We start from the raw sequence: 26,150 nt of genomic DNA, 5'->3' as shown, positions 1-26,150 counted from the left end.
CAAGAAGACGCGACTATTTTGAGTAAGTTATCACAATTCGCTGAACTGTATATAAACTTAAAAAGGGCAGAGATGATCTGTGTACGGGCAGGGTTTAGTTCCTGATGTATTACTCTTTCGATGTAAAATTATTTATGTCTAAGCCTACTCATATTTCCTTATGAAGTTAATAACAGTCTTTAAAGTACACTTCGTTCCTTCATTTAGCAAATGTTACTCAGCATTAAACAAGAGTACAGATTAATTCATCTAAGTGGTATATAATCAGTTATGCCAATGTTAAAGGCACGTTTAGGCCGCGACAGGCAACCAGAGAAGTTGAAAGAACTTGTTGGTTTTATGAGTTGAATCTAAAATTTACTAAAACACTCTCTTCAGTAAACAGCTGTACTTATTTATCCTGCAAATGACAATGGTTGCATTGAAGTACTGGTGACTTTCAAAAAAACGAGTTGTTGTTTATTTTAAATTTTTTTCCCCACGTTTCGTATTTTTTTTTCACTTTGCACTACACAAATGTTGTCAAGGTAACAGTAGTAAGATCAGGTCTGATATGATTCAAATATATTTTATTCAAATTGGTAACCTTTAAAACAAATATACTTTTGTACTTAAACATTAGCTAAACATGTTAGATATAAATATTATTGGTTTTAAACAATCGAACACGTGATCCTACGTTACCATGGCATCATCTGACTGATATCTAGGGATAGAGAGGTCTACAAATTGCATTTCCTTTAGTAAATCACTGATGACAACTTAATTGGCCCCTGATCGTTTTCTGGCAAGCGCCGTACAGCAAATTGAATATAAACCTCAAAATCTTCACTAAATAGGATCAAATTTGATGTTAACATCCAGCAAGCACAAACAAATTGTTCCTGGGTACACATTGGCACGATAGCTTGTTATCACTTCATTAGAGGGCCTGTATATAAATCCTTTGATAATACCTTCTCACTTTTATTGGAACCCCACAGTTCAGTGTAAAGCAGACTTGGTTAGTCTCTGCAAGAGTGCACATTCAAGAAACAGAGTATGAAGATCTTACGCTACGTGCTGTGGCTAACACTTCTTTCGCGAAGCATCTCTCAGCAGGAGGAGGAACACCATGATAGAGGTAAGAAGCTTGAAGGAGGTCATTTCGCTTTTGTTGTAAAATCTAGTTTCTAAAAAAACCATAAAAAGTATCTATAGTAAGTACGTAGGTCTATTTATTCCCTATTCGGAGGCCATCGGTCCAGAGATACAATAGACATAAAGATGCCTTCGTCGAGGATTGCAATGAATCCAATTTTTCTTGCATGTCATAAGAGAATTAGGAAGAGACTGTTAAAATGAAACGATTGTAGAGATAACTTAATGTTACTCTAAACTTTAAGTTTAGATTAAGGGCAATATTTCAATCCAAAGGGTAAACACGGAAATAGGTAAATTTGCAATGTCATACACAGGAGCTATACACTGGAACAACTTACCTCTTGATGTTAGGTCCAAATCATCAAGGAATGTTTTTTGTAACTCACTAAAAGATTTTCTTCACCTGATATAAATATACTGCAACTCATGTTGATGTATAATGTATATATTTTCATAGATATTTGGGGTTTTTCACTGCCCTCTTTATATTTTGTCATGTATTTATTTATTTATAAATTTCATTTACAGTGTCTAAGGAGACATACTTGATTAGCAAGTAGCTATTTTTCTGGTCTCCTTTTACCTACCACAAAACATGTATTATTTATTTTGTCCACAAATGTAAATTTAATAAGTAGGTAATAAAGATATAATGTCTATAACCTGAGATGTAGTAGACCGAGATGTATCTCTCGTACATTACACGTCCGATTTTTAATTCTCCAATGAAATTTACGATTAGCCTTGAGACAACATCGTTGGCGTCACAACAAACAACGCTAACTGATGAGAAAAAAAATCACTTACCCAGATGTAAAAGTGTAATTTTAGAAATTAGGGAAAAACAATTGTTTTCTACCGAATAAGAGAAATTGCTTAAACATGTCAAAAAAACCTCAAATCGGATGTGCATGGTTCACTATTTGTAATCTTATATTTACATAATTGAGACTAGCTGTATCGATGAAGAAATAAAACATAAGATTTTTAGGTTTATCTTGAAATCCGTAACATTTTAAAACTTTTCTTGCCTCCATAACGCAGAAATTATCTAATGTATACCAATCGACAAATCTTACACCGCCATCACTTCACGACATCCATGGCGTTTCTATGGTCCAGTCCTGTGTACCGTTGTTACAATGGAGTCTTTATCTTTAATAGGCTGTGAATTAATCGAATTGTTTGTACTTATATGGTCAATAACGCAATCATCAATAGCTAACCAATTTCAACGTCATAAAGTTAATCTTATCATGTCATATTTGTGTAGTTGTCACTTCATGGGTAAATGGTCCTACAGGAAGTAGAACGTGTCAATATAGTTATAAGTTATCTGCATTTAAACAAATTGTAATCATATAATAGGATATATGATAAGTTATATATTAATATAATAGGAGAGCACACCCATCAAGCTAAACATTACGTCTATACGGTTATATGTTTTGCAGTACGTCACTGATAATGAAAAGTTGATGGCAACCCCTATAAGTTTACCTTTTAAAGTGTTCACATATATGGCAACCCCTATAAGTTTACCTTTTAAAGTGTTCACATATATGGCAACCCCTATACGGTTACCTTTTAAAGTGTTCACATATATGGCAACCCCTATAAGTTTACCTTTTAAAGTGTTCACATATATGGCAACCCCTATACAGTTACCTTTTAAAGTGTCCACATATATGGCAACCCCTATACAGTTACCTTTTAAAGTGTTCACATATATGGCAACCCCTATACAGTTACCTTTTAAAGTGTTCACATATATAGCAACCCCTATACAGTTACCTTTTAAAGTGTTCACATATATGGCAACCCCTATACAGTTACCTTTTAAAATGTTCACATATATGGCAACCCCTATACAGTTACCTTTTAAAGTGTTCACATATATGGCAACCCCATACAGTTACCTTTTTAAAGTGCTCACATGTTATATGATACAATTCTGTGTGTACATCCGTAGAAACATATCGCCATCCTACTAATAATACTGGGTTGGAGTCTCTAGATCCTGAAGAACAACAAGACAATAAATCATGCTTTCGTCAAGACCGTTTGGATAAGACATGTATGAAATCTGTTCAGTTTCAGATAAGCTATAAGTATAACACACACTCTGATCAATGTTTACAGAAGATGATAGCTCCAGATTGGCTTTAAATGATCCCAATTTATTGTATATATTGTATATAATAAGATATTCATGATTTTATTTCGGTTCTTAATGAATGACTTTGAATTTGACAACTGTTACAATCCCTTGATTTGAACGCAGCTGTAGTTTGAACTATCCCGAAAATGTGAAATCTTTTGAAACACACAAAATACCATTGTCTCCAATTTATAACGAAAAGGTTTACTTAGACTATCCTCGATTACGTGTCATGAGAGGCTTTAAAGGAAACGATTATATATTAAGATCCCATTTAATCGTTGAAGGTTAACGCCGATAAACATATATCCGTCATGAAAAATAAACAATACATTATGTTCACTATCAGTCCTACCGGTGACAGTATCACTGATAACAGTGAATATATATAAACGATCTGTTCTCTATATTGATACATATTATCACAAGTGGTTCATAGATGCCATTGAACGGAAATGTCAAAACTCTAATACATTGCAAGACGCCTTTGATTTGTCTATAATTTCAAACTACTACAGGTTTCATAATCAATACGTATTAATGCAGTATGGATCATTGACTGAACTAAACCATTATACTGGCACTTTGTCATTTACGAGTAAATATGTTAACCTTGCAATCCGATATGTTGGCGTCGCATACAAGACAATGCAAGACAGACAGACAGACAGACAGACAGACAGACAGGCATTTATAAGACTAATAATTGACTGATCTGTGTTTCTGGTATGTATGATTCAATGTTTCAATCACCGGGTACCTTTCGAAGGAAACCACTTTCAATGTATAGATTAGCAGAGCTTTTGACACGAACCTCAACTTACGTTTTTATGGGCCGTTCGAAAGATGCCATTCCCGTAGCTTATACAATCATATTCACTCGATCACTAGGACAACCTATAGTGCTAGCTAGTATTGCACACGTTCGTCATCATATTGAATATGGATCCATTGTTTGGAACCCTTGGCAACAAGTTATCTATTAATATCAACTGGCCTGGGTGGGTACAACAAACGTTTCTGAAGTATCTAAACCCATTCATTACAGCCATTCCTTTAATCACCCCGTATTAGGTACTACCACAGCGACAGACAATCTAGTCTTCGTTATCCATGCTATTGGAGAAAGGCTCTCTTTCCAATCATCCTAGATTAGGTATTAAGTAATCCAGTCATCGTTACCAAGACCACGGCAGAAGGGTTACCCTTCCAATCACCCCAGATTAGATTTTACCACAACTACAAATAATCTAGTCTTGGTTATCTATTATTACAGGAGTTTTATTCTCTATATTTTTATTTTCTTAAATTAGTTTTGTAAATATTGAATGCATTTTAGTCTTTTCCAATTTCTGAGTTTCTGCAAACGGGGTAATCCTGTAGACATCTCAAATAAATGATAAATAATTACCACAGATTAGGTATTACCACAACTACAATAATCTGCTCTTGGTTACCCAAACCCTTGCAGGACGGCTATTTTTCTAATCAGCACAGATTAGGTATTACCACAACTACAAATAATCTAGTCTTGGTTACCCAAACCCTTGCAGGACGGCTGCTTTACTAATCAACCCAGATTGGGTATTACCACAACTACAAATAATCTAGTCTTGGTTACCCAAACCCTTGCAGGACAGCTATTTTTCTAATCAGCCCAGATTAACTACTACTACTACTACTACTACTACTACTACTACAAATACAAATACACAGGTCCATTCATTACAGCTATTCTTCTCATTACCATTATGTATTCCACAACTATAAATGATCCAACTGTCCTTGTTATCTGGGTATGCTAGGCTTTATTGGCTATTGCAATGATCAATGTCGAAGATAAATCAAACAAAGAATTTAGTTTAAGAAATATCCTTGCAACTTCTATCGACGATGTGTATTTACTCTTTTGCTGTGGCTCACTCAGTGTACATATTGAGCATTCAGTTGGACAGTCCATGTTATTTGGAAAGTAATGTATTCAGTGTGTCCTTAAAGGCATGACCAATTCATAGAAATGTTTCAAGGACGACGCTGTTCTGAATAGAAATTGCGGCGAGGACTTCATTTCATCTTCTAACAAATTTGCTTCTTCTTTTTACTCCTCAAAGCTCATCATCGTGTTCCTCGCTTCGATATGTGTTTTGAGGGCACCTTTAAATGCATCAATTCAACACAGTGCATCCTCCGAGAATTGTTATGCGACAATCATGAAGATTGCGACAATGGATCTGATGAATCGGATGAAGAATGCAGTAAGTGTTAACTAACCATTCTCGCAAGTCAGAGTACATCACACACATACACATACATACATACATACATACATACATACATACATACATACATACATACATACATACACACACACATACATACATACATACATACATACATACATACATACATACATACATACATACATACATACACAAAGACATACATACATACATACATACATACATACATACATACATACATACATACATACATACATACATACATACATGCATACATACATACATGCATGCATACATACATACATACATACATACATACATACATACATACATACATACATACAAATACATACATACATACATACATACATACATACACACATACACACACATACATACATACATACATACATACATACATACATACATACATACATACATACATACACAAAGACATACATACATACATACATACATACAAATAAATAAATACATACATACATACACACATACACACATACATACATACATACATACATACATACATACATACACACACACACACACACACACATACATACATACATACATACATACATACATACATACATACATACATACATACATACATACATACATACATACATACATGCACGAAATTACATCAGGATATATTAAGGCAGACGCTCATCTTCATGGCTGCCACCTAGTGTGTGTGTGTGTGTGTGTGTGTGTGTGTGTGTGTGTGTGTGTGTGTGTGTTTGTTCTATACTTCAGTATATTTGCAAAATGTTTGAATATCTCCTCTTTCACTGAGCAGATTATTGTAATAACCCCTCCACCTTGTAGCTTTGGATCTTTTGAGTGATCATTTCAGATTCCTCCCACCCCATCCGACATCCTCACCCAGCCTTAAATAATGATGGCTCCTTTAAGACATTGTCTGGTTACCGAAAATAATGCCACTAACTCATTAAAAAACCCAAAATACATCAGCAAGCTTCATAGAACACATGTGTTATCATCTAATTATGTACCAAAGTTCACGAAATTTGAATCGTGCATTCCTAAGAAGATATTGCTTAATTACTATAACCCTTGAACAGTGTAACTAAATGCAACATCATTAACGTGTGTAGGACACCTGTGATTTGCTATCATCAATTATATGAATTTTGAAGCTTGCAATTTAACATAAAGCATGTATTCTTGTATTAACATAAATCAGTAATCATGGATATGACACATTATAGCTAAAAACTGCATCAACATTTTTGATATAACATGTTTGCGTTGTTATTGATAAAAGTATATTTGTATCAAAACTTACATTCTTAAGAAATAACCTAATAATGAAAAACATTAATTATGCAAATTACACACTAGTATCCATTTGATATTAACCAAAAACTAACCACTTCTTTCAAGTAACATGAGAAAGATATGTTGCAAGTTTCATTACAATTCATGGAGTAATATTTGAGATATCGTGTCCACAGTCAGACAGACAGACATTCAGTCAGTCAGACAGACAGACAGACAGACAGACAGACAGACAGACAGACAGACAGACAGACAGACAGACAGACAGACAGGCAGGCACAAGCGTAACACCACCCTTCTTTAAGGAAAGAAAACATATTACTAAGGTTGATATCATCTGAATAAGGGTACGGGTTATTAATTTGAATTTTCTTGCAATGGCAATATCCACAAATATGGGTGTTTAGACTGAAACTAAGGTAGTTAATCACTAGACAAAATTCTAAATCAGAGCGGCGACTAGATTACCGTAGCTACATGTATTTTGCTATAACATGTACTGAGTTTAGGATAAAAATGAAGAAAAACCTGAAGAAATCAAACGTTTATAAGCTACCATACACACTGTAGATTCGGAAATTACATTGATGGAATCACGTGTATTTTTCATTAGCCCCTGGCTGGTTGTCTGACTTTATTTATTATAAAACATGGTTTGCAGTATTTCCGTTGCATACCATGCAACATTGCTGATTATAAATGTCAGAGTAATAGAAAGATGAAAGGAACTGTATATACTATGTTCAATTACCATTTAGAAAATATCATTCATTTGACTTTATATAACCGGGTGGAATATTATTAAAGAACAATTTAAACAATTTACTATAAATAAGAACCGTAGACTTCCAAAGGCTCATCCGTTATAAGATTATACCTTACATAATTTCCTGTTTTCTATTAAAGAAATGTTTATAATAAGTAATTCAATATAAGCTAGAAGACATACCTTTCTACTTTAACCTTTGAAATGAAAATGTGTAATTAACTACAACTGTTCCCATGGTTGGGTATGGCCTATTACACCTGTTTAGGTTACAAGAAAATCTGAGATGTTTATATACAAGGAATATCCCTAGGCACAGACAAGATAATGGACATATTGCATTTTTGCAAAACAAAATCAAAATGTTCGTTAAACCTGCTCTGTTGCAAACTTGGACAGGACATAGTTTCTCTTGCTGTAAATGTTTATATATTGTCTAATTTTCTTCATTGAGTGAGGTCTAACTTGACTAGATGTTTTGAGAACTATTTTTGTCCCCATTCCACGTCTGCCCATTTATAAATGCATTTTGTAGTGGAAATAAAGTATTATAATTACAATAACTATTATTATTAAGAAAGTTAAAAGAAAGTTTGTTAGCTATTTATCTTGCTTAGGTGCATGAAATCCTGTTTATTATCCTTTATTCAAAAATTTCTTTGTTGTTTTTTCTTAAGTTATATTTTTGTGATGATGATGATGATGATGATGATGATGATGATGATTATTATTATTATTATTAGTAGTAGTAGTAGTATTTTGTTGTTATTACTGCTGCTACTGATGTTTTAATTTTGCAATTTGATAACTACTTTCAAAATTATGATTACCCGTTTGCCAATAAACGTATTTTCGGAATTTAGCCCTTATGTCCCCCAGTCAAATTAGACAAAGTTTTTTTTTCCATATTAACTCCCTTCACCCAGATCAACTGTTGGTGAGATCGGAGAAGAAACATCATCGGAACTATCGGAAAATGTCATCCAAATAAAACCAAACATTTCTTCGCTTAGCCCTTTTGGTTTGCAGTCAACTTTAATTAATGCTTTTACCACATTATCTCATAGAATAAAGTTTGGCCTCTTATGAGATCAGAAATCACAAATGAAAAAAAATTGAAATTATGGAAAGTGAAAAGTCACTAAAAAATAGAGGTGGACACTTATGGACACTAACACCGTTAATTACGCAATCCATGAATATTTTGTCGCATGATACATTTCAGTCGATCGCAAAGGTCATGAAAATACCGACACAAAGATAGGAGAAAAGGATGATTCTTCTGAAGAAGAAGCTGAAGAACTTGGAGGAGAGGTTATCCCCTGTGGTAAGGCGTTAGCAGATTAATCTTTCAAATATCAATGAAATCTTCACTGTTTCAGAATGCTTGTTTAATGGATAACATTACATTATAATTCTGTATTAGAATCGCCATAATTTAGATACCAGACTTTAATTATCTACGATAATTATCTAATTATCATTAAAGTTTTATGTGCATTTGTTCTCCGGTCAAATGTTTTTTCTATACTTACTCCCAAGACCTCTCTTATGACTGTTGCAATACTTAGATAACATCTAACACTGCACCTTTGTGGAATCGTGATTACTGGATGCTGTCTTAAGCTTTGTTCTTTTTACAACATACAGATCTGGGAAGTTATCCAAAACAATGTAACTGTACACACATTGTTGTCTACGACTTCAGAAGAAACGATAGCAATGAATATGTCTATGAAACCGAGGCTTTGCAGCATAACATTATTGGTACCCATCTGGACTGTTCCTATAGAAACCTAATAACCATACCAGACGACATTCCAGACAACGTGACTAGGTTGTAAGTATTCATCACACCCATTATTTCACTGTGAAGGCTGTGAGCCGAAGCCTATTTGTAACATAGTATAGCAATGTCAACAACGGGCTCACATAGTTAAACGTACACGCGCCGTGAAGTAGACAGTACGCTCGATTTAACTTTTTCGTCCATGGTTAAAAATATTCATACATTTATTTTAACACCTATTATCTCGGATTATTCTAAACGGAGACATCCAGCCTCACCCGAAATATTTGCTAATGTATATATTTGAAGGGATGGACTATTGCCATCAACCAATGACAAACGAACGATAGAAAGAAGTTCTGGAAAATGCCTAGTTTCATATAAAAGTATTCCGAATAAGGATTGTCATATTTGAAGATATCAAAACAAGAGTATTTTGAGTGCGAGTGCAGATGGCAAATTAGTATAAAAAGTGACGAAATACATGAGTATGAATTAACGGAAACATTACCAGTGCAAGATAATAGTGATATGATTCCCACGCAAAATGTACACTACAGGCAGCCATTTTGATTTTACGTCAAAGAACGCCAGGTTATACATTATGGCAGTAGTGGCTTAGACAGTTTAGCATATAATTACATGTAAATATTTTGATTAGACAAAATCGTACGGTTTGGTTGGTCTTCATTTTTTGATTTGCTACTCCCTTGAAAAACATTCCTTCCATTCCAACTTGGTATCCTCATTCTATTATACTAAAAGAATAAATAATTGCATTAATTTCCAAAATGTATCTTCTAAAGCACATTTTATCCTTTATCTCACAGGGATCTAAGGTTTAACAGGATACAGGAAATTGGGAGTGAAGACTTGGCCGGACTTTTAGGACTACGGGAACTGTAAGATTATAGTAACATAACACACACACACACACACACACACACACACGCATATATATATATATATATATATATATATAATTTTATATATATATATATATATATATATATATATATATATATATATATATATATATATATATATATATATATATATATAATTATATAAGTTAACTTTACACTGAGGTTCTATATATATATTCATATGTATATATATAGAGAAACGCACTGTCCTTTGCCGTTGATAAAGTACTTCATTTGAAGACATTGTCCGTTAGGCGGCCTTCAGTAATTACTTTTGGTGATCGGCCTGGGGGTCGTATCTTATAATTGAATTAAGGGAGGGTCACATTTTACTTGACTTATTGTATCATGCAACTTTGCATTATTTTGTGGTTTTGGTATCCCACCATTGCCACATCTAACCACTGCCATTATTGTACCATAATAGCAGAACATACCATGTAGTGAATCAATTATTAGTTGAGGTGTGAGGCGAGGAGTGGGTCTCACAGGAATAATACTCAGTGTTACTTCAATGGATTTAACAGGACACGATCTGAGATAAAGTATCGTATGTTATTAGAGGCGAGACTGGAGCGAGGGGGGGGGGGGTTATGGCTAAGATAATAGGATAACTGTTGGAGCGGAGATGTTGACCTAGGTTATTTCGTCCATGCCCATATCTATCTTTGGGAGAGCTGGCCTTCGGCTCTATCTGATTTAGATCAAACACAGGAATAAATATAATTTAACGCAGTGCCATCACTAAAATAGGATTCGAAACAGGCAGGGTGGTCAGCAAGGTAAACGTTTTCTCCACGCAGCCAGCGAATTCATTAATTCAAATTTATCTTCTTTGATTGATATGATGCCATACGTAAAAGCTGAATGTTTGATGACGTCACACAATACATACATTATGTTCATTAAAATGACACGATGCCTCTGTTGAGTTGATTTTTTCAAGTTACAACGATGCGGCTTGAATACAAAATGTGACCTTTGTACAAATAACTACCAACCTTCTAATTGATTGTCTACAGAATTCTGACAAAGAATAACCTAACTGAGTTGAACAGTTCATCCTTGAAAGACCAGATAAATCTCGAGAAACTGTAAGTAAAGAACATTCTCTCCTTTCAAAATACCCTTACATTTGTTAATATCCATATGTATTCACACCAGCTTTTTTGTCTATTAAGTCTAGTCTATGGCACACATAATAACGACCTGAAAATCTACTATGAAGATCAGACCCGATAAGTTCTTCAAATTCCGAATGATCTAATATTACCCTTATACGATGCAGTTGCTTAGAAAGTCTGCATTGCAGCATAAATACAGTACCATCAGTTGTTGACTGCTAATGATGACATGCTTTACGTATCATTGCTACAATCAATACAAAAAAGCCACAGTACAAACAATAACTCTATAATCTAAAGACAAGGCAAAATTACACTTACAACATATTCAAAGATTACACTTACAACATTTGTAGTATTTGAGACAATCTAAAGTAAATTATCTGATGATACTTTGTATTTTGTTGACTAAGTTTGTACTCTGTCACTTGTTTCGAATAGAAATAGTAAATCAAAATACAAGTTTCAACCATAAAGATATTAAACAATAAACTGCAAAAGATTAATAAATGTGCAAAATCTGTGTTATTGTACGTACAATAACGAACTTTTAACACATATCTTAGCTTTTTGCAATGTATTGAGTTACCAACACAGACGTGGTCTATGTTGTTTCACATTGATTTCGCAAGTAGGAATACATGATATAATTGTTTTATGAATTAAAAATCCAAAATAAATATCCAATCCTCATCCATATTGCCAATTCAAAGTCACAATTCTATATAAAGAATTCAATCTGTAAATAAGAGTTTCCAATGTATGTGATAACCATATTTTAAACTCCTTCACTTACTGAATTATGATACTAATTAGCTGATACCTACTGCCTAGGTTTTAAGGAAAGGCACCATTCTTTGCTTAGTCCCAAGTTGATACCTTATACAACACAATGGATTACATTTCAGATAACGTCGAAAGGACCTACATGTACTCCCTCACTATTCCCTTAGGCTGTTGTTCCCAATGCGTCTATCTTACAAAAGTTTGCTACCTGAATGCTTCCTTTATGAATATAATACGCTCGTTTTCTTGCAGGGTTATAGCAGGAAACAAGCTGACATCTTTGCCCGAGGATATATTTTCCAAGATGAAAAACATGCGAAACCTGTAAGTATTACGTCAATACTTCCTGAAATCCATAGTCGCTCACAGGCAGACTGCTATTTAACCACGCTTTGATAATTGTAAAATATTACACTGTCCATCACGCACTCACCATTATATTTCCTTTTATTCTCAGACTGAAATGAATCTTTATTCAACGTAAAATCAATCACTATAATGGTAGTGATGGAAATGTGGAAGGTTATTAATAGGAAATACTCGGAATACTAATGACTGCCTCTTGTGTAAAGGGCTATTATTAATGTTAGCCATTTATTAACCTATCCTCGCTCATAAACACTTTTCATGCCTTACTAATTCTCTGCAACATTACTAGAACATGTGCAACCATAGTATTCAATTAAACTTTTGTTCAAAACACAAATTTTACCTGAAATGTTCGACTGCACACAAAGATTGACCCACTATTCAGAACACGTGACCTTATGGACACGAGGGCCTAATAAGGGGTCATGGGTGCCTGGAAGTTTATATCGCTCTCCATCTCTGGCCAGTTATGGTTAAAGTGCCAGGATGTAGATAGCTTCCTTCACTCCCATTCAAAATGTCTAGTTTCAGTGTCTAGGATATTTACGTTATTTATGTTGACTGGTGATTCGATGTGGATTTGCTGGGAGACCTTATGTGTAGTGTAGGTTCAAAGTAGTTTTTAATCACTATTTTCTTCTCAACATATTAAAGGTAGAGGGATTATTCTGTAATGCTCAATACTCGTGGTGTAGCATGTATGTAGTTGAGGTACATGCTAACTATTTATGCTATCCAGTTTATTACATCAAACGAATATTTTAGTTCAACGTTATCAAGATAGTATACCCTTTTGATAATATTGGGTATCAAGTAAGTTATTAAATATATAATAATGAATTTGTCATAAATGAGGAAACGAATAAAGTGACACATGTAGGAATTGAACCCACGTCCCCTAAACACTAGTGAGGGTGCTCTAACCAGCTGAGCTAACGTGCCAACTGGTAAATAACGTGAATTTATCCTGATGCGTACTTTCTTTCCTTGGGGCAGTGAGAAGCCAACTCATTTGTTAAAGCTTTTGCCTTTCAACCTAAGTATCTAAATAGATTCACAGGTCTCCCTGCCTCATGGGTGGCCAGCGTAGGAATCGGTTATTAAAGCAATGACGATCATACAATTATTATCTGATACATGTTTTTTATATATAGTTAATATCATCTCACCAATCACCAACCAAATACTCCAAACAAACTGCTGTAGTATAATGTAAAGGCCATTTTTTTCTCTAGGAATCTAGCACAGAACAAGATTAGACATCTTCCTAGTAATGTCTTTGCGTCACTTGGGAAATTAGAGGAATTGTAAGTATATCCTAAAACATATCAATTTGATTTTCTCATTGCCACATCTATGTGTATTTTACACACTTATCTCAAAAACATGGTCATGCGTTTATCACGTTTTTGTACAATTTTATAAGAAACAACCTACATATACTATTCTTTAGATGAAATATTAGGCATAACAAAATACCAATCGCTTTATGGGGTTAGAATATTCATTTCAGTTTTGAGAGCCTCATTTAGTACATTGCTCAAACATTCAATAGAGTTAGAGTGTGTTTCACCTCATATTCATACGTTGAGTATTACAGTCAGTCAGTCCTGCATCATTCTGTGCATCATATATTGATATTTGACGTTTTGCCTACAGGCACCTTTACCTTATTCACTGTATAAGTATGATTAACGTAAACATTAACCTCGTTTACAGGGATCTATCTGGAAATAAACTTCGATTGTTGGACAGAAAGTTGTTTGAAAACCAATCAGCATTGAAGACATTGTAAGATAATGTTTATGGTAGTGTCTAAGAATTGGAGAAAAATATAAATCACGTTGATGAAGATAATCCAGGATGTTGATATAACTTTTTGTAATTGTCAATAATGGATTCATATAAAAGTCTGTGTACTTGAACATGACTGATGACCTTACTATTTCATTGACAATTAAACCTTAACCAGCTTAGAATGCTAGTGAGAAATAATAACAAATGCAAAAATATTGAGACATAAGGATTGTGGTAAACTTGATGTCACCTACAGAGGTTTCCCATAATCCCCTTACAGGATATGCCCTCAATTTTTACAGACAGGTAAAGGAGTGTAGTAGGGTTTTTGTACAAAATTTAAAAGTTTAATATGTTGTATCCTGTTTTTGATTACTTTGCCGAGCTGCTGTGAACCAATTTCTAGTTTGCCTGGAATGGCTATTGTTCACATTTCCAAAAAAAGTTTAATACAAATCAAACATATCTGATTGACATTTCCCTTTTTTTTTGTCTATAGAAAGCTTAACTGGAATAGACCTTTGGAAATCGAATACGGGGTTTTTGATGAGCTGGAAAACTTACAAACACTGTAAGTACAGAAATGCCATATTCTTACAAAGTCTGCCGAAGGATTTTATTCCATCAGCCTGAAGTCTGCTGAAAATAATACCATGTCTCATGAAGTGTACTGAAAGATTTAATACCATTATTAGATAGCTTCGCAATAAATTACGTTAAAATGTCACCCTATCAAACCTCACTATCACTCCTTATCCTACACATTTGCTCCACGTTTTGTCAGAGTAATAGTGGAATGTATCACGTAATATATATTGTGCATTGACAATTGTTTTTTGAAACTTGTTTTGCAAGTGGGCTTCTAGATACTGGCCTGTCTCACATTAGAAGTGGAATATTTCGAAGCCTTGGAAAGGTGACAAAATTGTGAGTATACGTTTATCACTCATACTTAATGATTCCAGTACAAAACAAGGGCTGGATTTCACGACTCTTGTGTGACACTGGAGTAGTATTCCATCTTTGAATACATTTACATCGACTTGTAAATATGCCGTCCAACTGTTGTGTTCGTAATTCCAACATGTACAGCAGTTTTATATTGTATTTGGGGAATCTGAACGTCACAGTACGACAAACCCTGTTTCAGAGTTTCGATTAGTTCTAGAGAAGTTCCCATGATATGATATCTGAGCCGAAATAGGGGGCTGTTTGTTTGCTCTCTGCTCTCAATACCCACAATGATATCAAAGTGAGGAGCCACTTTACTCATCTGTTACAGGACCTCTTTACTTATCAACCTATCATTTTAATTTGTTTGTGTGTCTATTGTTTAATTGTTTGTGCTTGTCATTCAGGGACTTGGAAAGAAATAGACTATTGTCGATTAAGAAGTATGATCTAGAGGGGCTTGACAACTTAGCATATCTGTGAGTAACATCTTACAGTGTAAAGAATTGACATCTTATGTTCAATTATCGGTCTTTGTGTCATCTCATTTTTGATGTCACTGTATTTACAGTAGAGTGTGTATAATATACAAAAGCCAAATGAGACATGGAAATGGAGTTTATGTATATGCACTCTTACCGGATGACATAGATTATAGTGGTAACAGTGAGTTACACTTACTAGTGTTTATTTTCATTTGAAATGAGTCGACATGTCCGGAGATTTAACATTGTCTTATCTAGCTAACCAATTATATTAAAGATTGAGATGAACAAAATCCAGAATGCCCTTGCAATCGAAACTGTACTATTGATTTTAACTAGCTATATTTTACCATTGGTTGGGATGGTCACATATAGAATGTTTCTTGGCCACGTGTTTATCGATCTTTATAGTAAATGAATGATGAAAATGTATGTTTCGTGATGGCCGGTGACAGTCGTACTGTTTGTTTACCTTGTTAAAGGACTAGAGAATATTCTACTTTGCTGAGGAGATTAACCCCATTTAAAGCACACTCACTATGTCTAGCAATAGAGATATGTCATGCCTTTGTATAATCGGACAAAATAACACATACTTTTATGTTTCACGGTTATTTTTGTATTCCTTTCATTGCAGTCAGCTGAAAAATAACACAATTCAAAGGATTGAAGCTGGGGCTTTCGATCATATACCAAAAGTTAAAACATTGTAAGTAATAGCATATCCATAAAGTCTCATTCTTAGTGTCCATGGATACCGTTTTGTACCAATGATTTATTGGAAGCCAAACAATTTGTAGATTAGGTGAATACTGTCGTTGTTGCTGTTTTGTTTTGTCGGTGTCATTGTACACTTTATGAGCGCTTCTAAATGTTAGTAAACAGGTTCTTAAGGTTAGAACTTAAAATAATTAGAATAATGTCCTTTGATACACAACCAATTTATTTTTTCATGTCTACATTTCGGCAATGTGATTGTAGCCTTCCTCAAGACAAACTCACTGTTCAACACTATATCGTGGTATGGATAAGGAAATGCGCACCGGTGATGAACAGGGTCGAGAGGCGGAAGGTCGGCTGAATCTCTGGGACAATTTGCAGACCACGCCGACATCTAGTGGCGAGGATCAGGAGTAATCATTGTCAGTTTGTCCCAAGGAAGGCAACAGTCACATTGCTGATTACATACACATGGAAAAATGTAACTTGATTGTGTGTCAACGGGCATTATTCTAGGTAGCTTATCAACAAATTTTAAATCTGTGTGCTGTTGATAGGAGTTGGTCTCTAGACAATCATACATGCTTCAACATCTACAGTACAGACGTCAAGAATACCAACAACACAATGAAAAAATAGGCCAGGTTTCAACTACTGGGCTTCACCATTGATCTGTACAGTGCTACTTGTATTACAGTACTGTATAGTAGTCGTTGAATACAACATGGTAAACTGAACCTAGTCCTATATGCATTACACATTGGTAAAGAAAGCGACTGAATCAAATCATTGTAGAGTCTCGGTTGCATATCAAATGACGCATAGCCATACATAAAATTCTTTTTTTTCACACAAAAGAATGTCCTAACCTATCAATTTGTTATCATACTATTTTCTACCTTTACAGACGGTTATCATTAAACAATATTCTGGAAATCAGAACAGATGTGTTCTCATCGCTTCACGAGCTGCAAATATTGTAAGTGTACATGTATACACCTCAACGGATAATCCAATACGCTTGGTTTAACCTCATACTGTACATTACTAATGTCAGAGTTTCTCGCTTGATAAGCTCTCATGAGTTTGCGAAAACGGTGTACAGGAATAAAGTGATATTGCTGAGAATTGTGTAAACTGTAGTCAGTCCAGCATGAAATACATTAAAAAGAAAAGCAATTCCAAAATGAAAAGTGTATTAACATAGTTATGTCCTTTGTAAATATCAAAGTTGCTACAATTTGAACAGCTTCAGGTAATGAATGTAATTCCTGAATTGAATGTCAGCAATATGTATGCGCATTCCCCAAGCCTATCTCTACATTGGTTTATGATATGAGTCGAGTCGGCAATCGTAAAAGGATAATGGATTATTTCGTCATGATTTTTAATTTTGTCACTACTGTTCTTGCTGTTATTGATATTGCTGCTGTAGTTGTTTGTTAATGAAGTGTTATTATCTCTTATAGAGACCTGTCTTTCAACAAAATAGCAGAATTTGAAAATGAGGCCTTAATTAACTCTCAGAAACTTACTCATTTGTAAGTAATTATTACCATCATCATCATCATCACCATCATCATGATCATCATCATCATCATCATGATCATCATCATCATCATCATCATCATCATCATCATCATTATCAATATCACTACTACCACCACCACCACCACCACCACCACCACCACCACCGAATGTAATCACAAAATAACTGGAGTTGTGAAGGGGTTAGCTCAACATGTAAATTTTGTCTGTGGAATGTTCTATTTCAACACTTCTGAGCTTTGGATATTTCACATAAGCAGCTGGTCGACAACATAATTTTATGCATTTTTAAAACTTACATTCTGTATTTCAGACTGTTACCTTACAACAATCTTCCAGATATTCGTGTTGGGATATTTGCAGGCCTATCAGCCGTCACTAATCTGTAAGTAGTGTCCTTTTTACTCGTATGTGACACTGTTCAATGTTTGTCACCAGTACATGTTATAGAGTCATGGTTTGTGGTACTTCCGATTTTCTTATGCAAATTGGTATTGTGTAGTGGCCGTGAAGTCAGAAAATACCATGGTAGTGTGACTTTGGATATGATTTTTTTGTATTGGTAGGGAACTATTCAACAATGATATATCAATGTTGGAGGTTGGATCTTTTGATGACATGATGGCTCTTTATACACTGTAAGTATACACTGTACTGTGTTTCATTCAGTGCATGCAGAACGTTATAGTAACATACAACTGATGTTTCTAAATATATACCCAAAGTCACAGACTAATTCAGAAAATACCCAGATATCAGAGGACAAACTGCAACACATCATTAGTACGATTTGAATAGTTAGAACATTGCAATGTGATTTTAGACAAATCAGGGACACATTTAAATGATATGCATGTGTACTAAAGTGACTGGCAGAGGGGCACATGGGTGGACAGATATACAGACGGACAGACAAACGGACAGACAGACAGACAGACAGACAGACAGACAGACAGACATATATATATACATACTAATTACCTTTCTTGCACTGAGATCAGCATACAAATGTACTCATGTGCATCTTTGTATCACTAGATGGCACACTTTATCTATACATATAATTGTACATATCCATTACAAAAAATAGGGACGGCTGACAAAAATGTAAATGAATAAAATTTTAGATCACAATGTTTTCTACCTTCAGTGATCTCCGGGAGAATCCTTTCTCTAGTTTACCAAGAGAGATTTTCGTGAAACTGGAGTCGTTGGATTGGGTGTAAGTATGAATAGTCTTGTCTCAAAAACTAAACTTTAACAACTCCATTGCCCAATTACATAAGTCAATCACCATACACAGTCCAATCTCGGATCTGTGTTTTCATTCAGAATGAGTAGAGTGTATTTCACTTTGTGGATATTACATTAACATTTAACCATCAACTATATTTTTTATAACTATTAACATATAGAGGCTGTGTGCCTTCTGACCCTAGGATCAAATTAAAGGCATTGATATTTAATATCAAATGTACAATTATTAAACTTGTGGAAAAAAACTAAACAAATGTAAAAGAAAATTATTAACTGACCTTCTGTAAAGTAAACATTTGTTTAATATTGTGTTAACTATTGAATTCAACAATAAACAAGATTTATATGAAAATATAGAAATGATACAGCTAGTAGAAATGATACTGCTACTTTTTTTAGTAAACTTAAAAATAAAGTTAGCGTTTCCAGTGATATACAGATGCAGACAGGATGATAGAAATCCACGTCTTTTCACAGATATTTTGACCACTTTTCCATGTGTGGCTATGCTCCTACAATCCGACACTGTTCGCCACGTGGTAATGGTATATCATCCATAGAGAATCTACTGGACAACATGGTGTTACGTATTATGGTTTGGATCGTTGCTTTGCTGGCATTCGTTGGAAACATCTTTGTGTTAATTGCTCGATGCCTTCTCAAGGAGGACAACCGTGTACATGCATTTTTCATTATGAATTTATCATTTGCTGACCTGTTGATGGGAATCTATCTGTTCATCATCGCTATACATGACGTCATCTATCGTGGTGAATATATCAAATTTGACCTAACATGGCGGCTGAGCTGGGTTTGTCAGATGTGTGGATTTCTAAGTCTTGTCTCCAGTGAAGCTTCAGTTCTGACTCTCACTATCATAACTTTAGATCGCTTTATTTGTATCGTCTATCCATTCAAGTTTAAAAACCGCAACCTTAAGCTAGCTTTCTGGGTAATGTTGATGATATGGCTTTTATGTACATTTCTTGCCATCCTACCACTCATTGAAGTTATCACATATTTTGGCGCCTTTTTCTATGGCGGGAATGGTGTCTGTCTACCGTTACATATCGACGAACCAAAGGCTAATGGTTGGGAATATTCCCTCTTTATATTTGTCCTGGTCAACTTCGTTGCTTTTGTCTTCATCTCATTTGCATACGTCGCTATGTTCAGCAGCATTCGTAAATCAAGGACAAATATTCGTTCCACTAAAGAAAATCAAGACTTGATATTGGTCAAGAGATTCACCTTGATCGTAGCCACCGATTTCATTTGTTGGATGCCTATAATTATCGTTAAATTTGCAGCTTTCGCAGGTAACTTCAATTTAAAATCTGTTTTGAGTGACATTTGAATGTAAATCCTAAAACAAACCATTATGAAGGTAACAAGGTCATTGATTTGATTGTTCCAAGACGTGTTTGATCGCAAACACAGACAAATCAGTTTATAGGTGGTCTGAAATACGTGTATATCTATCATCTGTACAAACCACCACAAAGCATTGGAGGATTTGAGGTTTCAGCCATTTGTCAAGTCTGGCACATAGCGGTAGGACTGCCTTTCATGAGAACAGATACCTTTTCAAATTTCACCTAATATTTGAAAATAGTATATCATTCAAATTTTAGAGAAAGACAAAATATAACATCTTGCATAGTAGATTTAATAAATAAATATAACTAGCTAATTATGAAATCGTACATTATGTAATAGTACGCAATGCTTTTGTATCATCTAGGTGCTAAAATCAGTGGCGATGTATACGCCTGGATTGCTATCTTCATCCTGCCAGTCAATTCAGCCCTGAATCCTATCTTATACACGTTGACAACGAAGATGTTTAAACAAAAGATGTTACGTGCCTTGGGAGTAACGACGAAGAAGGAGGATGATTCTTACACCACTAGCAAAAGTACTGGAACGAGGCTGTCTTCAACATGTAGCCGAAGTCGCATAAGTATCAGTGGAAAACACGGCAATGGTAGTGTGAATGTCAATGTAAGTTGAAAATTCTTTTGTAACCAAGAAAGAGTTCCAGTACTACCAAAACTATTACGCTCTGCCACTGCGGTATAGAGCACTGTCTTAGCAGATTGATACTCACCGAGTATCAATATATATATAATTATATATATATATATATATATATATATATATATATATATATATATATATATATATATATATATATATATATATATATATATATATATATATATATATATATATATGGGGGGGGGTTGCATTTGAACAGTCGTTATCTCCTGTAGCGTGTGGGATTGTTAAACTATTACAATAAAGTTTTTGTTTCATTAAGATGTAGAAACTATATGTGTACACAAACATTTGGTCTTGGCCAAACCATATTATCCATGTGATGTCGGCAAAAAATGATGGGTATGTCTTATTAGTGTCCATCCATATACTGATCTGAAATGTCAGTGTACCCATCACAAGGTTATGTGGCCTATCTGAACACAAGAACATCTACAATGCAGGTGTTATTTTCGTACCAATCTTCATTTTCTTTCGTAAATGTGCCATCAACAAGCAAATATATCAAGAATTACTCACTGCTGTGTGTTTTTGGACAAGGAATCGTTGAATTAGAAGAGTGTTATTTACTGTAAGTGGAACTCGATATTCTACGTTTGGCCTTAATATGTAACATCTCCATTGACATCACATATAGGTAATTGATACCTTGGCAAATTTAACAACTTTGTCCAACATTGATGATAAATGATGGCAAATTTGGTTTGAATATTTATTTCTCGTATAATCATTATTAGCTTTTTAATCTTCGATCACAGTACGTAAAGAAATGTATGCCACTTGCATACATTACAGGTACATCATTATTGTTAATTTCATTGGGCATATGTGTAAATGTTGTAAGTTTATCGATATCTTCCAAGATACATGGAACTATTTTAAGATACAAAGGTGACATTAGAATGAAAATATACCGCTGTCTTGATTACTGGGTTTGGAATTGTTGTGTCTACCTTTCCATTCTACACAAAATCACAGTTTTTCATTATACTAATTGTTTGCAATTTACCTAAATCTAAAAAGAAAATTAACATATGTATATTTTCTTCAATATGACACCTCATAAACATGTGAATCTGAAATAATGTACAAATATAATTTTAATAATTCAATAGAAAATAATTAAATCGTGTTCGCTATATAAGTTTTTTAAAGTTTATATGTAATTTTATATAATTGGCCCGCTTGCTTTGACTATAGGTAATATATTAATCTATATGCATATATGACATGGAAATAATTTGTTTTTTACTAATCACCCGTCTCATTTGTTAAACTCACACATGTGAATGAATAATTAATATATGTATACTGACGGTAGGCATGACAGAAGCCCACTGGCTCCAATGTATAGTTTGTGTACTCTAAACTGGGTTGTAGTCCATGCCTAGATGAACACAAATATAGAGTTAGGAATTTTCGAGTATAAGTGGTGTCGACAATATGATTGTTACTGTGTTGATCGAAATCTTCCTTATCAATTTTGCAGGCCAGAACGACATCCCTTCGTACGACAACGCGGGAACCGAAATATTTAACGAAGGATTGCAACTATGTCGAATTGACAACACTGGCACAGTACTCGCCACCCCCTGAATGACAAACTATGGCATGATGATGACATCCATAGGTGAGGCAATATTTAAGGGAATGGTAACTATTAGCTATCTGAATGATATAACGTATTAAAATCACATGTCTATTGAATTGTATTTCTATATACATCATACCTCAAATTTCTGGACATGACTTCTGGAAAACAAATGTCGTGTATATTGGTATGAAATACGAAGTGATAAAATGCGTTTATACATACATTTCTGCTCATATAAGCGTCTGATAAAATGTTATAACACTTTCAAAACTAAAAGTGCAGAATGTCATAGTTTAGAATAATATAGTATGTCGTAACCGCAATTTCATCAAGTGACATAAGATGTATATGTTACTCTTAATTAGAATATATAAGAACTGCAACATACTGAACTTTCATTCAATATGTCAAATATTAATAAGGATGTGTCTGCAATTTATCGCACTATACAAGTTTGTTATTAATTTGTTACTTTGAAGGTTTGTGTATTTTACTATGTTGTATTTTTTTCGGAGTAATTATAACTGTTTTTTAATTCTACTGGTTTGTGTATTCAACGATTTTGTTTCAAGCCATACCTAACAAGTCAGTATTCAATGATTTTATTTGGGACGAGATCAACCTATTTAGTTTCAAAATCCCTTACAGATCTGATTGCATATGCAGCGCTGTCCTTGCATTGTTGAATAAATCTTGATAACTCATTGGTTATAAGATAATACACTAAACCATAAAGAGGATGGACTCAAGGATAAAGTACTGCATAATTACAATGGATAGATTGGATGAAAACGTCAATTTCTTCATGGCCTCACAAGGAATCATCGAGAGAGGGCGCAAGAGTAATTTATTTTAAACCGCTTGTTTTGTTTTCCCTTCTAGTTTATAAGTGACTCGTGCCTTCTGAAGATTGTGATGTGCCTGGCAGATGCGCCGCTGCATAGCTAAGATACTGCCGCTGATATTTTGACCAATGAAAGTAAATATTTACTCTGATCGTCATTGAAGTGATTACATAGCTGTATTTCTAAACGATTATGATCTTTTATCGTTATGACAAGACTTTATGATGACAAGTGCAGTTTACAAATATTGGAATAGGTTTGCATTTATAAATGTCCATTTCATATGAATTCGGAGAACAATATTTCTCCTAGTAGAGAACATATTTATTGCTTTGGTCACAATTGCACCTTTTCTGAAACCGGCAAGGAATTCCTGTTCCAAATTTCCAGTCAGTATCATTTAGGATCTAGTAAAAAATAATTGAAAATAGACTTTTAGATGTGGCAAAATCATGTGAAGTTCTGTTGAAAGTGATTCAGCTTCCAGTGGTTTTAGAATTTTAAGATCTAAGTAAGAAGCAGAATTTTCCTTGTCTCTCTTGTATCACAATGCCCTTAATTTTTGCTATGAAAGAAAAAGAGGTATGTGAGCATATGCACTCATTCCTAGAACAGTTTATGAAAGTTATTATGAGCGTCATCACACTATACACTAAAGTTAACAGTTATCTTGTATCTCGGGCACATTTGATATCAAACACTGGAACGTGGCTGAGCATACATTGAGAAAAGGCTTCTTTGACATTAATGATCAATGGGTGTCTATTAGTAACATAATAAATGCCAAAAGGTCCTTTTTAGTTCATTATGAACTGTAGGCATGGAGAGGTAGAAGTAATGGATAGGAAAGAGTACTCTCTTCTACCAAGAAGGATCATTCAGTCATGGTGATTTCATTACATTAGGTTCGGTAAAAGTGTATGGGACTGGCCTTGGCTTGAACTTTTGTGTCTTATAATTTTCATTTGATAAGCACATACCTTGAAGACTGCATATCACATAAAGAGTTAAAATGATGAAAACAGTGTACAAAGATAAAGAGTAAGGTTGGCAAGTTTACAGGAAAATGTGTCGTCACATTGTTTTTCTCTCAATTTCCACAATTTGTGAACCTTGTATTTTTGTACTCAATAATACGACGAATTTTTGATGAAACGTATTGCAAACTGTTCAAAATGTGTACGTAACAGTTTATCTCACATGTTGTCTTTCTAACTTGCACACGTGTATTTTAGTGTAGATATAACGTTTATGCTTTCCTAGGGGCTTTTCACAAGTGGAAAAATGTAAGTGTATTTATGTATTCAATAATTAATGGCATTGATCTTCATATCTAATACTGTTACTGGGTTACCTTAATGCTATAAAGGTGGTTTCTTATAACAATTTCAAATTTACTAAAACATTTTATATGTTGGATAAAAGAATATAAAGTACTCTAAAGATATTCTCCACTTCGCCACCTGGTGACCAGACTCGAACATGTAAAAGATACATTCTTTTTTTTGCAGATAAAAAGTACACGTTGAACACGATACCTGGTCCAACGTAACGCTGTGTTTTTATTCCTAGTTATGTATTTTGTGTTATTGAAATATCACCTAATGCCAATAACATTATAGGAAACGAAATGTTCATGTCATTTCTAGCTATAATTGAGGATGTAATTAATCTTTTTTAGATCGAAATTGGTCGATTTTTCATATTTATGTACACAATATATATCTTTAATGAATAGACAGACTATACAAATTCAGTAAACTTTGATAATAGGAATTAATCTTTTGGAATACTTAGTTCGTAGTCGTCGAAATGAGCATTTTCATACTTTAACTGGAGAGATACGATTAAATTTATAGACGGTTTATTTGTTTGTTTTGTATATTGAACGTGGTCATAAGTACAACCAACCACTGTGTGTAACGGTGTGTAACATTAACTACTTACTTACAGTGAGGGGAGATTGAAATACACACAGTCGGCAAATTGATTTAAAATATCTGCAAACATCTCAAATTTGTCCATACCGTTACCTTATATAAGTTTGAAAATTATTTGATAATTAATTTAGTAGCTGCATCTTAAATATATATACCCATATATACATCATATATCAAGCAGTGATTTTAATATTAGTATTATCTTTCTTGTGCCTTGATATTTATTCGCTATACAATGGTAATTTTGCTGAACACAACCTGCACTTCTGGTTAATTACGTTTTCCTCTCCCTTATATTGGGATGTTGAAACATAACTCCTACTTG

At 34.2% G+C, this 26,150-nt stretch overlaps 1 protein-coding gene across 1 annotated transcript; it reads left to right on the top strand.

The window, feature by feature from the left end:
- Nucleotides 1–1,041: 1,041 nt before the first annotated feature.
- On the top strand, nucleotides 1,042–23,046 carry LOC144433353 (uncharacterized). The gene is made up of 22 exons (XM_078121659.1): nucleotides 1,042–1,123; nucleotides 3,116–3,220; nucleotides 5,416–5,559; nucleotides 8,859–8,960; nucleotides 9,284–9,473; nucleotides 10,253–10,324; nucleotides 11,371–11,442; nucleotides 12,511–12,582; nucleotides 13,863–13,934; nucleotides 14,347–14,418; nucleotides 14,924–14,995; nucleotides 15,280–15,351; nucleotides 15,783–15,854; nucleotides 16,498–16,569; nucleotides 17,488–17,559; nucleotides 18,050–18,121; nucleotides 18,442–18,513; nucleotides 18,695–18,766; nucleotides 19,279–19,350; nucleotides 19,863–20,704; nucleotides 21,130–21,389; nucleotides 22,936–23,046. The coding sequence occupies exons 1-22, from the start codon at nucleotides 1,042–1,044 to the stop codon at nucleotides 23,044–23,046; spliced, it is 2,844 nt and encodes a 947-aa protein (XP_077977785.1).
- Nucleotides 23,047–26,150: the final 3,104 nt, after the last annotated feature.

Source organism: Glandiceps talaboti, chromosome 3 (assembly GCF_964340395.1).
Source record: "Glandiceps talaboti chromosome 3, keGlaTala1.1, whole genome shotgun sequence".
In the NCBI taxonomy this organism is placed as follows: Eukaryota; Metazoa; Hemichordata; class Enteropneusta; family Spengelidae; genus Glandiceps; species Glandiceps talaboti.
This window is presented reverse-complemented; position numbering and strand designations above follow the sequence as displayed.